This window comes from Crotalus tigris, unplaced genomic scaffold (genome assembly GCF_016545835.1).
Source record: "Crotalus tigris isolate CLP2741 ecotype Arizona unplaced genomic scaffold, ASM1654583v1 scf7180000017939.2460400, whole genome shotgun sequence".
NCBI classification, from domain to species: Eukaryota; Metazoa; Chordata; class Lepidosauria; order Squamata; family Viperidae; genus Crotalus; species Crotalus tigris.
In genome coordinates this window covers 1,878,915-1,896,240 of record NW_024096731.1, presented here as the reverse complement: position 1 = coordinate 1,896,240, position 17,326 = coordinate 1,878,915, and the positions used below count along the sequence as shown (strand labels likewise).

The following is a 17,326-nucleotide window of genomic DNA, read 5'->3' as shown; positions in this document are numbered from 1 at the left end:
CTTTGCTTGTTGAAAGCTGACTGGAAAGATTAAAAATGGTGATTCCCATGACCTCAGGACAGTATAATTGTCACAAATACAAATGCCAATTGCCAAGTATCCAAATTTTAATCAGGTGACCATGGGGATGCTGCAACAATGTTAAGTGTGAAAAACAATCATGTCACTTCTTTTCAGTGCCGTTGTAACTACGGTCACTACGCAAATGGTTATAAGTCGAGGACTATATGGAATATGTATTCTGCTCTATTACTAGTTTACGTACAAGATACCTTTCTTCATTGAGAGTAGATTCAGGTACATGACATCTTCCTCCACACTCTAGTTCGAAGCAATTTGTACATCCCCAAATCTGGTTTGTTAAGATGAGTGGCAGAGAAATCATTTTTTTCCCATTCTGAGACCAAATTGTTGTCCATTCCTCAGAACTTCCAATTACCCATGGGGAAGACATTTTTAGACAAATTGGGAAGCTTTACAGGTGGTCCTTGACTTAGGACCACAATTTAGCCCAAACTTTTTGTTGCTAAGCAAGACAGATAAGTGAGCCTTGCCCCATTTTATGACCTTTCTGGGCACGGTTGTTAAGTGGATAACTGCAGTTGTTAAATTAGTTAAGTGAATCCAACTTCCCCATTGATTTTGCTCGTCAGAAGGTTGCAAAAGGTGATCACATGACCCCGGGACACTACAACCATCATAAATATGAGTCCGTTGCCAAACATATTAATTTTGATCACATGACCATGGGGAGGATGCAACGGTCGTGTGAAAAACGGTCATAAACCACTTTTTTTCAGTGTCATTGTAACTTTGAACAGTTACTAAATGAATGGTTTGTAAGTCAAGGACTACCTGTAGTTGGGCTGGGATTGTGAGAGAACTAATCCTTTTTTGCTAGTAAAATACTCACTTTTTGCTAATACGGATTGTTCTTCAGCAATGGGTTTGAAGCAAATTTTTCTCTACTTGCACTGAACTATGCTACACATAACCTCGTCTGTTGTTGCTTAATGTATTCCCCTGGCAATGCCCTCATCTCGTCCAAGCTCTGGGACAGGCTTAAATGTTAAATGTCATACATGAGCAGCCATAAGAGCTATAAAAAAAAGTTTTAAAAACTTTTTCAAGCTGTGGAACTGGTTAGTTAAACAAAAAATTCCAGGAACTCTGATCAAGAGGTAATGCTCTAGTTATGATTAGCTGCATCTGAGTGAACTTGTTTGTGTGTGCACTCGCTTGTATACATTTTCTTAGCTTCTTGAAGAAGCTGAGGATTTTGTGAAAAACAGTATTGAAAACTCTGGTATAAAATTTAGTAAGCTTCGTCACTCATTATCCATTAACCTGGAGGGAAGTTAGATGATTACCATGAGTTGAAAAGAGGCAATAGAGGCAGGCTAGGAATCAGTAAGGGGGGGGAGGCAGGTAGAGAGCAAATGTCATGCCAGTCTAGTTTACTGCTCTCATGAATGGCTTAGTACTTTAACTCATCAGTGGGAAATGGCCCATGGACAGAAGCAAACAATCTGCCCTGTTCAATTAGCATGACGATGAAGAGCTATTTCTTCCCTTACAATATTTATGTGTGATGCAGGCCTTTTGTGGTCTCATATGGCAGCTGCACACTTCAGTTTCTAATGCTCCACATTCCCAGTCCAGCCCCTTGCTTAGCAATCCACAACTAGAGCATCTCTGAGAGATGGCCTTCTAGCCTCTGTTGAAATACTTCCAGGAAAAGAATGGCCACCATCTCTTGAGGCAGATTCTCTCATTGCCGGAGGGAGAAAAATTTTCCTGATGCCTTATTAAAATCTGCTTTCTCATAACTGAAACCAATTTTGTGTCCATTTTCTGAAATAATGCTGAAGAAATCTACTGTCTTCTTCTTGACAGTTCCTCAGATACAGATAGTCCTTGTTTAGTGATTGCTTCATACAGCAACCGTTCAGTTATAACAGTGAAGAAAAAGTAACTCTGTATGACCACCCCTCACATTTACGACCTTCTTCAGTCTGTAAAGCAAAGAAAACCTGAAGTAAAATCATTAGCACTTAGCAACCACTTCTGCTCAATGACCAAGTTGCTAATCCGAGTTGTGATAATTAAACAAGGACCACCTATACTTGAAAAAGTAACTATCTTATCTTCTCCAGGCTAAACATTCTGAGTGCTGCCATCTATTCCCATAACTTTTTCCTTCCAGGATTCTTAATATCTTGTTATTTTCCTCAAAACACACTTCAACTTGTCAGTGTCTTTCCCAAAATGCTGTACTGAGAATTGGACCCACTGATCCAGATACAGTCTTACCAAGCTGAATACAGAAGAACAGTGAATTACTATCTTGACACCATACTTCTGTAGACACAGGTTAGCCCCATGCAGACAGCTATATCAGTATTAGTTCACGTCCCATTTGAGATTCACTAAGACATACAGTTCCTTTTCGTATGTACTGTTGCATATCCTATACAAATGCTTTTGATTTTTCTCATAAAAATGGAGGATTTTGCACTTTTCCTTGTTGAAATTGATGTTATTGAGATTTTCCTGAATCTTGATATTGGTTCCTGAGGTATTTGGTATATCACTGCTTTGTGTCACCTGCACATCTGATAATCCTATTTTCTTAACCTTGTTGAAACCATGTAAACCTTGTTGAAACCTTGTTGAAACCAAGCTAAGCATACAAATCCTATAGTACTCTAACGTAACATCTTCCAGAGTAACTCAGAGCCAATGGCATACATTCTACACTCATTAAACAAAGCGTTATATTTTTTTATCCAACTGGTAACATAATTAACCTGGGAATATTTTCTTAAAGACTATGCATTCTTGTTTCTTTTTAATTGGCTGGTTAAAAGGGTAATCAGTAACTTTATTACTAACATTTCCATCTTATTAACTTTACCATCAGGTGATGCTTAAAACCTTGAATATAGAAGTAACCTATTCCATATAATGCTGAATTTAATAAAATGTTTAAAGCCATGCTAGTCTCTGTAGTTCATCTTAATTAGCAATTTAATATGTTTGTGTTGCTAGGAGAAACATTTTTTTTAACAAAGAAACTTGCCTCAGTTTTACATGCAACTTGACTATAATATCTGCTAGCCGTAAGACAGCAGATATATCCAAAGTAAGATTAAGAAACAAGGCAATATCAACACTCAACACTGGGCAGGATTTGTTTAGGACTTCCTGTAATTTTACAGGTTAAAAAAATAAAATTCTATATGCAAAGTTAAGTTACATTATCTCCACAGCCTCCCTGGACAAGATACAGAAAAATCTGCCACTAATGAAAAGACATCATTTTCCTTTGACCTGATTTAAGAATTAAAGATTATTGTTAGGGCAGAGGAAAGTACTTTTTTTCTCCTCATAGAAGTTCACTGGTCTCCACAGAATGTTTTGGATGGTTGCATGAATGGGCAGAACTGAAATTACACATACACAGCCAAAACACACACATCACCATTCATTCAACCACATCTCCCCACTAGAATCATAATAGTCATAGGATGGGGGTAGTTGAACCTTCTTTCCCCATTGATCCAGGTTTTTTTTTAAATACTGCTCTTGTAACCCTACTATTTTTAAATATGACCTCATATTCTTTGCAGTTTCACTAAAGGTTGTTCTGTTGGGCTGGGTGGGAAGACTGGCCTGAGATCCCAGCCATACATAGTGGGCAGACAATGACTAGGGCATACCTACAAATATTCTCTGACTTTATGTTCAGGGAAAAACAAAACACTATTACAGAACATTCATTTCAGGAAACTGGATTTACTTGTATTTATTCCACCAAAGGAAGTTACCAGAAAAAAAAAAAATCCCTCTGGCACACTGTTTCTCAACCTTGACAATTTTAAGGCATGTGGACTTCAACTCCCAGAATTCCACAGCCAGCATTGCTGGCTGTGGAATTCTGGGAGTTGAAGTCCACATGCCTTAAAATTGTCAAGGTTGAGAAACACTGCTTCTGGCAGAATTATATTTTACCAGTTAAACATTCAACAGACATTTTGTTTATAATATATATATATACATATATATATTTATATATAATTACAACATTCAAAATAGTAAGCATTCTTTCATTTGTGCTTGGCAATCCAACTGTGAAGCTAAGTATCCTAAGCATCAAGAAATCTAGAAGATCAATTAATATTTGATTTGGGGCACTCTTGTAGGGGGAGGGACAATAGGCAAAATAAAGTAAAATCCCTACCATCTCAAACCTACTGTTATCTAAATTTTAAGAAAATAATTCTAACACTTGGAGAATAATCAACAGTTTGGGAGAGCTTTCCTGTAAATCATAAATAGGAAGTATTACCGCCTATTTGCACAAAATCTCCCACCCAAAATGATTATTTTGGCTGAATTTCCTCTTGCTAACCCAACCGTTGCTTACTATTTTGTACACATGTATGTTTGTTGGCATGATTAAAAATTCACAGACGCCCTGTGTAATATTTGCAGAGACTTTTTTTGTCCCTTCTTTTTTAATATATGCATGGTCCTTCACACAAGTTCATAGACTGTGAATGGACAGGCTATATATAAAGAAGGGATTTAGGCAATTTTGTCACTAATTAAAAGTGGATGAATCTCTTATGCCAGTTTTTCTTGTATGAAGACGAATCTACATGAAAGGAAAAGCAAAGGGCAAGCTAGCCTTTTGCAAACTCGTGTATCTTCCACGTGAACACTCCTGAGTGGTGTGAAAAACTTTGTAATTTTTTCAACAGATTAAAATACCGTGAAAAATGGCAATAAACATTTCATTTTGGTATGCAAAAATTCTGCAGAGTTGTGTTAATCAGTTGTACTGTACCACTAAATAGTACCTGGAATTTTATCTTGTTTACTTTTGGTTTGCACCAATTGTGATTTGTATCAAAATTTCTAAACCTGAAAAGGGTGTCTAGTGTGCGTGTGTATGTGTGTAAAAGAAACCACAACCCCAGATTAGAATATTTCACCAAAAATAATAATTTAAACACTAATTAACATTGAAAAATTCAGTGACAGTGCAAGATGAATATTTTAAAGCTTTTCAGTGCTTTTCTCACTCTTTCCTCCACAGTCAACACCCACTATTTAACAGTAGAGATCTATCCAACAGTTTCTAAAATTTAATATTAATTTTGGCAAGATGCCATTTGCATCACTACTGCTCCAAAACTACTTGGAACCTGTTTTAGGACAAGAGTTTTCTCTTCTACATTTGGCAGTCTCTTTTCAAAGTACAATAATATTCATCATCATAATAAAAAAAAACAAGAGGGGGGACATGAAGCTTCATGGAAACTCAAGGTCCACTTATTACAAAAATGCTACCATTTGTTACAAATGGTCAAGCAACAAATTAAATATCAGGTTTTTTGCTCTGCTATTTTCTACGAAGTGCATTCTTTGGATCACCAGGAGTGTTGGTTTAGTATAGCTGAAGGTGACCTGCAGCAAATTTTCATAGTTATGCTTTTATTATGCTCACAGACTTTATATTTCAGGAAACGTCTCAGTTAATTGTCTTAGTCCTACAGCTGCCACATCCATAGATTGGAAGGCCAAGAACAAGAGTGAATACAATTATATTTTGAACTAGTCAGGCACTGTTTAAATAACTGATATCCATACCAACTGAAACTACCATTTGTTGGCAGTTTAGTTTCTCAAACGTTATGGAGTCAGAGATACTTGCGAGTGTTTTCTCACTATATCCTGGAAACTGACAGCTCAGGATTGTCCGATGCTCAATTGAAGAGAGAAAATGAGTAACCAATTATAGTAATTTAAGCAAGAATTCATAAGTTGCATTAATTATTCCCCAAGAAATTAGGGACCGGTGATAATTTAGATGGGCCCCTCGGAAGAGATGCGTCAGTTTCCTGTCACGCTCCAGCCAAATCTTCATAAAGACTGTGGAAAAAGACTGGAATTCCCCACCAATCTGTGACTGCATGCGGGCTTTTACAACATTCACAGGGAAAAACATAAACCCCAACATAGCACCCAATACCCCTCCACATATAAAATCATTGATCAGGTGAGTACTGTAAGTTGTTGCTTCTGGCAGGCACTGCTTGATGGGTCCTCGCAGGCCAAAAAAGAGAACATTGCTAGGACCGTTCCGAAGTAGGATTGGCACCAAGCCCCGGTAATATTCCCTGGCTCCATGCTCTCGGAGAACTCTGAATGCTTGGTAGGTATTTGTAAATTTGTCATGATGTTTGTAGTCCTGCAGAAGTGTCTGCACACGCTCAAAAGGGGTCAAGACGGCTTCTGTGGTCCCAGCAAGCACAGCTGCTAAGCTCCGGGCAAAGGTTTCAGGAGCACTTATGTGTCTGAGGAGCACGGAAGACAAGTCTTCATATAGGCCGAACATCAACGCTAAGGTTGTGCTCTTCTGCATGAGCGGAGGAAGGATACCTCGGTACAAATTTCTGATTCCATCTTTCTGTAGCTGACATATTGCGTCTCTGGTTCGTACCCCATAGAGCTGTTGACGAAAGAGGACTTTCTGGATTGGGAAAGTTACTGCAACATTTGTAATGGCTGCACAATAACCACAGAAGTAATGTTTGCCTGAGTTAACTTTTACAATGCAGTTACCAGTTTGATCTGCCTTTGCCTTGTTAAGAAAAGGATCTTCTGAATCCGCCATGCTGCTTGTTGTGTTCTCACATAGGTATTCTCTTCTCCTACAAGAAGTAAAAGTGATTGAACAAAGCCAAAATATACTTGCCTTCATTAAGAGGTTTAACTCGCTTCTTCATTAGTTTTCTGATGTTTTATGCTGAATTTCAGAGAACATCCTACTTCAAAAGTACTAAGAGTATGTTTTCAACTTCTGCTTTCCTTGTAATAAATAAAGCACTATGAAAATATTTTTACAGATTGTATTATAACAGATCTGAAAATATTTACTTTCCAGGATCTCAGTCAACCAATTGATACTACACTCCTTCCCAATGGACATATTGTTTCTCTTTGTTCAGTGTCTTCTCAACTGAATTAATATTTAGACAAATTAATATTTAGATATATCTTATATATTAATGCATATCAGCATTTTACAATATACCTTATTCCAGCAACAAGTCCCATGTTCCCTTTAGTAATAAATTAATTTCATTAAAAAATAAAAATAACTTTTGACTTCCAGAGGATTCAAATAAAATATTAGATGTACAGACATACTTGAGATTTCCAACATCTTTAAAAAATTAACTAGCCTAAAGAAGAACTTACTTTTTCCCAATTAATGAATGGGAAAAAAATGCAAGCCAAATAAAATAAAAAAATTAAATAAAAATAAGGGCACAGGGCCTAATGTGCTTTGGTTGCTTTTGTTTTGCCTTATTAAAATTTGTTTTCCTTTTTTGTTAACTCATTTTATTCAGTCAAATACATTATACTAAAACAGGGGTGTCAAACTGCCAGCCCGCAGGCCACACGCATCACCAGGAAACCTCGCCCACCCCATTGCCAGCAATGGGGAAAAAGCTCCGATACGTCGCGTGACGTCACAAGTTTGACATGTCTGTACTAAAATATGGTTCAGGAATAGCTAATGGCTAAGTCTATACATACACATAGGTCTATACATATGTTGTACATAGTATGTTTTACACGTGTGTTATATATGTGTACACTTTGAGAGGAAGCAATTAAATTTCATTTTTAATGTGTGCCATTGTGCCCACAGGAAAAAATGACAATAAAGGTTATCATCATCAAATCAATATGTGTTCATTTAATTTGCTAAATATTTCCTTCTCATCCTGTTTTGTCCTGTCTACCTTAATTCCTTACTTTTATTTTATTTTTTATGTGCCCCTGAGTCAGCATCGACTTCTGGCAAACTGCCTGAACTAATCCCTGCAGTTTTCTTGGCAAGGTTTTTCAGAAGTAGTTTGCCATTGCCTTCTTTGTAGGGCTGAGGGATATTGACCCAAAGCCACCTAGTTAACTTTGTGCCTAAAGTGGAACTAGAACTCATGATTGCCCGGTTTCTAATCTGGTGTTTTAATCACTACACAAAACTGGACCATTGATACTTATTATTCAATGTAAAAGAAAGGAGAAAAGTCAGCCTGTCCAATGGAGAAATAGCTATCATGCAGAGCTTTAAAGTGGAAAATTCCACAGTTATTGCTTCTTCTTTTTTTTTTTTTGCTATCTTTCTGCACTTCACTCAGCTAAACAAATAGATAAATTGCTTCAAGTCTACTCTTGTTCCCAGTTTCATTTTTTGGTATTCCTTTCCCAAACCTTGAGTAAACACCTACCCTTAAAAAAAATCACTTTTAAAAAGAAAGAAGTCACTAAATTCTAACCATCATAGTCGCAAGAAAATGGAGTGCCTTTAGCTGCTCCTCCCACTACTAAGGCACCTATTACCCTGATTAGGAATGAGGTGAGGGGGCAGACTCAGCTACCACCACTGAGTTTTCTACTCATTATTTAGCAATTATATTAGCCAATAGGAAAAGTTATCATTTTATTAAGGCCCACATGCTTCCACTTCCCCCTTCCTATCCCGTGCATCAAAAGCAGCACTTCAAAGGAGTAGAAACCTGCCTATTACTTTTTTTTTTAATTGGTGTGAGCCGCCCAGAATCACTGAATTTCAGGCAGCATTTAAGTTTAACAGATTATAGTTGTTACCTTCAAGACTTTAAGGCTATATTTCTAGCAAAAAAATATATAAATTACTATATAGTACAATGGTCTCCAACATTTCCAACTTGGTGGACCAGTGAAGGCGGAGGTTGTGGTGGGGGAGGAGAGACGGTTTCACGCACATGAGCCTGCATTCAAAAATGCAGCTTCTCACACACAAACACACACACACATTCATGTGTGCTTGCCCACCACTTCCACGGCCCGGTTCTGAATGGGTTGTGGACCAACATTAGGCTGCAGATCAGGGCTTGGGGACCCCTGATGTAAGAGATACACCATCTCTCACGTTGAGCCAAACTGCAGAAAGGGACTAAACAGAGATAATTCATATATGTTTTGTCTTTATTCCTTTCTTGTTTAAACTTTCCAAATCGACAGCCACAATGTATGAGCAAAACATTGTATTTTTAATTATTTATAATTATATTCTACGTTAGTAATAAATTTTTATTTCCCATTATATATTAAAGCATATTTTAAATCATAAGGCCAAAACATCTGGCAACATAAACACAAGATTTATATGTAGGAGTAGGTGATGACATGTTGATTATTATATTGCATTCTAGCCAATTCCAGTAGTGGCGTCTATCCTTCAGCATGAGTATCAATTAACACAGCTTGCTTTCTAGCGTCTGATCTTTCAGCTTTGCAATAGAATTCTATTAATATTAATGCAGGCTGAGTTGTCTAAGGAAGTGCTCAACGTCTTTCTGATATTCAAAATTATTAAGTGTTAAAATAAAGGAAACTTATATGTCCTTAAATATTTGTGTTGCTCTCTAACTTTTTGGGTGAGCTTTATCCTAAAACTACACTGAAGTAAAAGCTACCTTAGCTACTTTCTACTCTGGACCAATCCAGAAGAGAAACACTTGTATTTTTAGTGTTCGGAGTATGAAAGTATTCCTACTACAACGAAACTTTCTGCAATGGTGAAGCCAGTTAATAATATGCTATATTACAGTATTATGAAAATTAACTAATGTTTAGCTGATTGACCTGCATATTGCAAAAATCAGGACTGTTTCAGTGTAGGATAATTGGGAAACTGCAGTTCAATACAGAATGTAGCTGGTTAGGTAACGTCTCTGACAACATATAATACCTAATGGAATAGGTTCCTTGAAGTTTATTTCTGAGATCAATTTGAAATGCTATCCTCTTCTTTTAAAACCCTACCCAATCTGGGGTCTTGGTATCTTAAGGAATCTCAGCTTTCTTTATATTCTCCATTTTCTTCTAATGAGGCAGGACATTAGAATGAGGACTCTTTCTAATGTGACATGTTAAGGAGCTTAACTGGAGTCTACATTCATTTTTTCCCCACTGACCGACAAAGATTGTTTTATCTTCCTATGTGTTATCTGTATAGCATTATCATCTGCAATATCAATAAATAAAACTGTCATGGTAACCAGGTATTTATATCTGGCAAGGAAAATGGATTATGCAGGAGTCTGTAAAGTATTCCAAGGTTTTGCTTTTTTATGGTTGAATTACTTTTATTTTCTCTATTAAGTAATTAACATTTGTTGCATAAGTCTGCTGCTGATCTGCCTATAAACCTGCCTTTCCAGCCACATTCCTGTTTGAGCAAAAACAGGCCATTAGCAATCATTTTAAATCTTCCTCTTACATTTCTTTTCACCCATGTCTTACCTATTTCTTCATGTTTTCACCTTCAAATTCTGCATGGAACTGCCCTAAAGCTTTCTCCCCTTTTCTCATTCCCTAATTTCAACTCAACAAGAAAACAAAACATAGAAGTGTTATCCTATGTCAGTTTAGCACTAAAAGAGACTAATTTAGGAAAAATAAAAAGATAACTGAGGAATGGGAATATTTTATTGCAAATAAATCCAAAATTGGAAGCGAGCAAAATACAAGACTAGATTTTGAAAAGGAGGAAATTCCATCCTTTAACTCCATATATTACTCTTAACAGGAAGTTCTAGAAACAAGTATAGGTGGAGGACAATGCTCTCTATTCTAGTAATTATTTTCCTTAATTTTGCACTTCTAACTTAGAAGGCATTCCATATTCTATATAGAATATTTTACTATTCTACCATGTTAAGGCAGTATAGAAATCAAATATATGTAAAAGATTAGATACTAATTCCAGCAATTACAATCTACCAACTAAACACACAAAAAATGAACAATGGTGAAAGACAATTATTTTAATGAGACAGCATTGTTCTAACTCACAGGTCGGCAACCTGCGGCTCCGGAGCCGCATGCGGCTCTTTGAGCCTTCCCCTGTGGCTCCCAGCCTCCTCTGCCTTTGCAGAGAGAGACAGAGACAGAGAGAGGCAATTGTGCTTCCCTGCTTCTCTCTCTCTCTCTCTCTCTGTGTGTGTTGTGTGTGTGTGTCTGTGTGTATGTGTAAAAGAGAGTGCACTCACAGTATTCTCCGAGGAGCTGAAAAGCTTACTGGGCGGAGCTCCTCCCTTTGCTGCATCTCTGCAGGAAGCAGGAAGCAGGAAGGGCAGGAGAGAGCTAGCTAGCCCAGCTAGGCTGACTCAGGAATTCTGGGAGTTGAAGTCCATGAGTCATAAAAGAGAGAGGTTGCTTATTGGACAATAGCTTGAAGCTTGCCAGGTGAGCAGCAGATAGGAAGGGGGGGGGGAGAAAGAGAGAGAGAGAAAGAGAGAGAGAGGGAGGGAGAGAGAGAGGAAAGAGAGAGAGAGAGAAAGAAAGAGAGCGGGGGAAGAGGAGTGGCAGACCAAGGGCAGATAGAGAGGGAGGGACAGAGAGACAGAGAGAGAGAGAGACCCTTTTGACATCTAAAATGAAGATAACACTGCATACATCCTTTTTTTACGTGTGTGTGTGTGTATACACATACATATATACATATACATATACATATATACACACACACACATACATACACACACACACACCTATAATAAAGGTAAAAAAGGATATATGCAGTGTTATCTTCATTTTAGATATCAAAAGGGTTTTGCGGCTCCCAGTGTTTTGTTTTTGGTGGGAAACGGGTCCAAGTGGCTCTTTAAGTGTTTTGGGTTGCCTACCCCTGTTCTAACTATATTGAGGATGTATCAAAATACAGTGGTAATTTATCACTATACTGATAAATTATCAATAGAGGGGGAGGAAAATGGACCTACTTATAGCCAAATTCAGATAAAACAATGCCTCACTTCTCAGCATGATGTGGACTGCATTCATGTGACAAACATAAAGAACAATGGAGACTTCACTAAGATTTACGCCTGCTAGTAAGGACAGGACAATATTAAAACTTGTTAACCCCGCACCAGGGGCACAAATTCATTAAGAGCCAGTCTGCATGTTAGTTTATCCAAGCTGCTTTCTCAGACATCACCACCACCTGCCAAGATGTGATAATAATAGTTTAAGACAAGTTATAAAAATTATATGTACTTGTCCACATGAGGGGGAAAGTTCTTTCTTCTTATTTTTTGTAGTTTGTATTGTTTTTTACTTTAATTGTAATCTTAAAAAAATTATATGAAAATAAAAGAGTGATAACAATAGTCTACATTGGGGTACAAACTATAGGAAGCCATCATAGTAAAAATGAGATAATTACCTTTCCTATATGATACAAAACAAGGTTTTCTCTGTATAAGTAGCATTCTGGAGCAGGTCTTCAAACTGTTCTGCCTAAAAAGGAATCAATAGTCTTGTTTTATTTGGCTGCAAAAATTTAGCTGGCAATAAGATGGCAGCAGAGACACAGAAAATTAGATCTAATGCTCTCTAGTGCTCATCATAATTTGTTTATTAAAAGAATATTTAATTTATACTTCAGCTTTTGTCTGAATTTACTCAATTTACCATCTGCATTTATAAAATATTCTATCAGTTTCTCTACGGCCATTATGGTACTTTCCCTACTACTTGGGGAGGGAAAAAACTTCCTGTAATGTTCTTCTTGAGTATGGGATGAAGATTTTTCATGAGAATATAGTCATAATTCCCAAATCACTTATTTTTACAATTTGACGAGATTTTGAATGCTACACAATTGAATAGTATTCCAGTTACACCATTATTTACATAAGGCCATCCAGCCTCTGCAAATCAAGCTGGTAGTGAAATTTTTATTATCTAAAATTTTAACAAAAGTCTTTCCCTGCTATTTACTTGTATTCCATCATAACGATATTGACTTCCCACTATACATCCTTGCAAATATAAGCCCATGAGAATAGAGAAACACTTGCTATTTTTTGTTTTTATTATGTTTTGCAACATGCTTCCTCTTGGTGCAAATTTAAAGCAAATGGCTATATATACTGATATTTGCTATTTATTTGTTACGATTTACTTAAACTGTGCACACTTTATATTTCAAATATAAGCCAAATATATTTTCATAAAGATCTCTGTGGATATTCCAAGAATATTACAAATATTCTGTCACTGCAACACTATAAAGTAACTCAGTAACATTATCTCAGTACTGTAAAAATGATTTGCCCATGAAATATTAAAGCTTCACATAGCTAAAAATTATATTATATTGTACAACTATTAGTTCCCTCCCTCCCCAAATAAAAACACTAATATTTCAAACTCCATGTTAGAACTACACTTCTATTTAGCCTATATACATCCATCATAACACCTGTACAAATTTTGAGATCTTGCATATTTTTGCAAATTTGGAGTTGGTCTAATAAATATTCTATTGGGATGCAAATGTGCAATTTCTTTTATAGATATCATAGTTTTGTATTACAACATCCAATCTGTTACATGTAATAGGCCCTATAGTGCAAATGAAAGCGAAAGTCCCTGCTATAAATAATACTCTGCAATCCAAAACGTTATAACTTAGTATGGTAAATATCTATCAAATAACCAGTTCTACACCAGGAAAAAGATTTTTTTTAATTGCTTATGGTTTAATTTAATGGGTGGCGACTATAAGGCTAAGCTCCCATACACATTATGCACATATAGCACGCACATATTTGGGGCTAATTTATGATGCATTTTGCAACTGAATAGAAATGCATTTGATTTGGGTCCGTGAAAATTTGGGGGTGCCATTTTGGGAGTTCATACGTATTTATACAACGGTGTGTCCCGAGTTCTACAAAATAAACCTACCCCGGGAATTAAGAAAATGTTCCGAGGGCTACATGGTTAACCTCGCTGCCGTGCTTTTCAATGTTAAGATGGGCCAGGGTTCATCTCATTTTCACCCTATCGTTTTTCCACCAAAGAGAAGCAGTTTAGGCCAGCAAAAAAAAAAAAAAAAGCAAACCACCACTATAAAAGGCAGGATGCAATCCTGGGGGTCAGTAAAAGAACAGAGCCTGGGATTGGTTAATCAGAAACGCCCTTCCCCTCCTCCTCCTGCCTTTGCCCGAGGTCAGCCGCGAGCACCTGCAGCACAGCCCGCCGCCGCTCTTTTTCCTTCACCTCCGCATCTCCATTTTGCCTGCCTGCCTGCTTGTCGCATGCCGTCTTTTCTTCTCCTTCCGCCACCTCCTCACCTGAGCTACTCCTGACCAATCCCCGCCAATTCACTGACCCGCGCTGGCTTCATCCCGCCGGCGGCGACATCGCTTCTCCTCACGTGCACGTTACAAACCAGGCAGACCTGAGCGACTTGCGGCGCAGCGGGCTGAAAAATGTGACGAAAGACCCCGGGCCGGCCGGGCAGCCGCGTCCCTTCGTCACGCCCTCTCCGCGCCGCAGAGACGAATGACGCCAACCAAGTGAGGGAGCACGTGACCGGCGTCCTCCAATCCGCTCAACTCGCCTTCGGCGGAAGGCCGGGTTCGCGCTTCTGGCTCAAGAACTAATAAAAGTAGAGGAGGCTCCCTTGGGCTGCTTCTCCTTCCAGGAAGAAGGCGGGCTGGGTCGGGACCGCTCTAAGCGAATGCCTTGACTGGAGGAAGGGAGGCAAGGGAGAAAAGGGCTTCCTGTTTTGTCTGACTGGAGGCGGCGCTGGAGAAGGTTAAAGGCAAATACAGAAAATTCAGGCGACTCTTTCGCGGGTTCCCCACCAGTCCTATCCTTGAAGGATGAAAGTAGTGACAGATTACAGGGCTCCCCAGTGATCAGTATCGATCTCCAAGCATCATTAAAAGGCCGGGAGACAAAAGAGAGGGGATCAGTAATTGATCGATAAGTGATGAGACGTCATTGGGTCAGTTATTTGGGGGGGAGGCTCTGTAAAACTCCAGTCCCTAATCCTGAAAAAAGGTGGCTAGAAACGAAACTGTTACCCAGGGTTGGATGGTCCGCCACTAGCTAGAGCAGCCTTGAGTTGTCTTACTATGATGGTTCATCACAGAAGTCAGCCAGATGTTCAGACTGGATATGGCATTTTTATCCACTTATCGGAGCCCTTCCCAAGGACCTGGGAGAGGCAGATGTGGGTGTTTTATCGTGTTAAAGATGAATCATCTGAGAATATAAGCTGTTCCCAGTAAAGCTGCAATTGAATTTGTCAATGCTGATGGTGTACAAGTGATGCTATAGTTGTTTTGGAGTTGCACCCGTGGCACCTATTGGTATTGGTACTAGCTTTGCTTTCTTTTTCCAGTTGTTCTAGTTCTGTTTGCAGGTGTTTGTATTTTGTTATCTTCTCCAGTTCTTTCTCTTCTATTCTGCCTTCTCCAGGCACTGCCACATCCACTAGCCAGACTTTTTAAATTATTATTTGTAGTCATATTAGTTAAAGTATTATTTATTAAATATAATGTTTGAGTGTGGAACAATCTGAAGCTTCATAAAGGGTTGGATGAGCTTAAGAGTTTGGGGACCCCTGTTAGGAAGTGATGTAGCATTAGCAGGTTGGCTCCTTAAAAGGCTGTTTGGGTGTGGATTCTTGTTTAATAGATAAGAAAATCTCTACACTACTTCTGCAGATCAGTCAGTCAAAGAAATAAGGGACTCCTGCCCTTGCTTAAGGCATCTGTTGAAATGGATGCACATGCAAGCAACTGCAGACACTATAATAATGTTAGTCTTTAAAGAGCCATGAAATCACACAATCCATTACATTATTTATATGGTGCTCAGGAAATGATAAATACACAACAAAAATGATTTACAAGAAGGAAAAGAGATGAAGTGTCTTATTTGCTTGTTAGGAAAGATTTCTAAAATATGTCTTTAAAATATTAATTTGAAATGGCTTATGATAATAAAACTGCTATTAGAAGATCCTGTGTGTAGAAATGTACTTCCCAATGTTACTTTCTACAGCGCCACCCCAAAATAGATATATAGTAATTACTGTAAATACTGATTTGTTCCCATAAAGTAAATGTCCATCTCTGACTTCTAAGCAAACAATTCATTAAAAAAAAATCAGAGATGTCAGCTATTGTTTCACATGAGGGGAGCAGAAGGAAGGTAGAGGTCTCAGCCCCAAATCCTTTAATCCCATTTCTCTTTACACAATACTGTAATGTGTATTTCTCAGAAAGCAGCAATATCGAAGTTCACCAAAAAAATCCATGATGAAATCACTGACATACCTATATACAAACAGAGAATGCCCAGCAAATCCCATTCTATAACAAACATAAGTAAACCAAGAGAGTACATGGTTGGATATTCCTACCATGTACTCTCTTGGTTTACTTATGTTAGCCCAGTGCTCGTACCTCTTTTATGAAGAAAAAAGGTAGCTCCTTATGTGAACTATAGGTCACAACTACAATACCATTAAAGATTGTTACTTTTCCCCCATCACGTCTTGTTGATGGCTGCAGAAGGCCCACATTATCCCCAAATTTAATCTCAGTGGTTTATAATAATGAGACCAGACTATTAGCTTCCTGTTGTATCTATGGGTAATTTGCAGTAATGTTATTTGGATGAAGACCTAGCTCAGGGGTAGGCAACCCAAAACACTTAAAGAGCCACTTGGACCCGTTTCCCACCAAAAACAAAACACTGGGAGCCGCAAAACCATTTTGATATCTAAAATGAAGATAACACTGCATATATCCTTTTTTACCTTTATTATAGGTGTGTGTGTGTTTATGTGATGGAGAGCGGGGGAAGAGGAGTGGCAGACCAAGGGCAGATAGAGAGGGAGAGAGAGAGAGACCCTTTTGACATCTAAAATGAAGATAACACTGCATATATCCTTTTTTTACCTGTGTGTGTGTGTTTGTGTGTGTGTATGTATGTGTGTGTGTATGTGTGTGTGTGTGTATATATATATGTATATGTATGTATGTATATATATATATATATATATATATATATATATATATATATATACACACATACATATATATATACACACACACACACACACACACACAGGTAAAAAAAAGGATATATGCAGTGTTATCTTCATTTTAGATGTCAAAAGGGTCTCTCTCTCTCTCTCTGTCTCTCTCTCCCTCCCTCTCTATCTGCCCTTGGTCTGCCACTCCTCTTCCCCCGCTCTCTTTCTTTTTCTCTCTCTCTCTCTCTCTCTCTCTCTCTCTCCCTCTCTCTCTCTCTCTCTCTCTCTCTCTCTCTCCCCCCCCTCTCCTATCTGCTACTCACCTGACAAGCTTCAGGCTGTTGTCCAACAAGATCAGGGGTAGTCAACCTCGTCTCTTTTATGACTCATGGACTTCAACTCCCAGAA

The 17,326-nt window shown here is 38.1% G+C and overlaps 1 protein-coding gene across 4 annotated transcripts; it reads right to left on the bottom strand.

Moving 5' to 3' along the window:
* Window positions 1-3,059: 3,059 nt before the first annotated feature.
* On the bottom strand, window positions 3,060-15,824 carry SLC25A51 (solute carrier family 25 member 51). Of its 4 annotated transcripts, XR_005556874.1 has the most exons (4): window positions 14,217-15,824; window positions 12,299-12,372; window positions 4,031-6,722; window positions 3,060-3,870 (listed from the first exon to the last, which is right to left on the bottom strand). XR_005556874.1 is itself a non-coding variant. In XM_039344828.1 (3 exons), exon 3 carries the CDS (start codon window positions 6,683-6,685, stop codon window positions 5,804-5,806), a length of 882 nt encoding a protein of 293 aa, XP_039200762.1. In that variant the 5' UTR covers window positions 6,686-6,722; window positions 12,299-12,372; window positions 14,217-15,824; the 3' UTR covers window positions 3,960-5,803. The 4 variants fall into 4 exon arrangements, 3 of the variants coding, with proteins under 3 accessions (XP_039200762.1, XP_039200763.1, XP_039200765.1); XM_039344828.1 differs by lacking the exon at window positions 3,060-3,870 and having other exon boundaries at window positions 3,960-6,722; XM_039344829.1 differs by lacking the exon at window positions 3,060-3,870 and having other exon boundaries at window positions 3,960-6,722; window positions 14,255-15,824.
* Between the last annotated feature and the right edge of the window lie 1,502 nt (window positions 15,825-17,326).

Bases quoted from the DNA above. Each gene is read 5' to 3' on its own strand.
- SLC25A51 (XM_039344828.1), bottom strand. From the start codon at position 6,685: ATGGCGGATTCAGAAGATCCTTTTCTTAACAAGGCAAAGGCAGATCAA.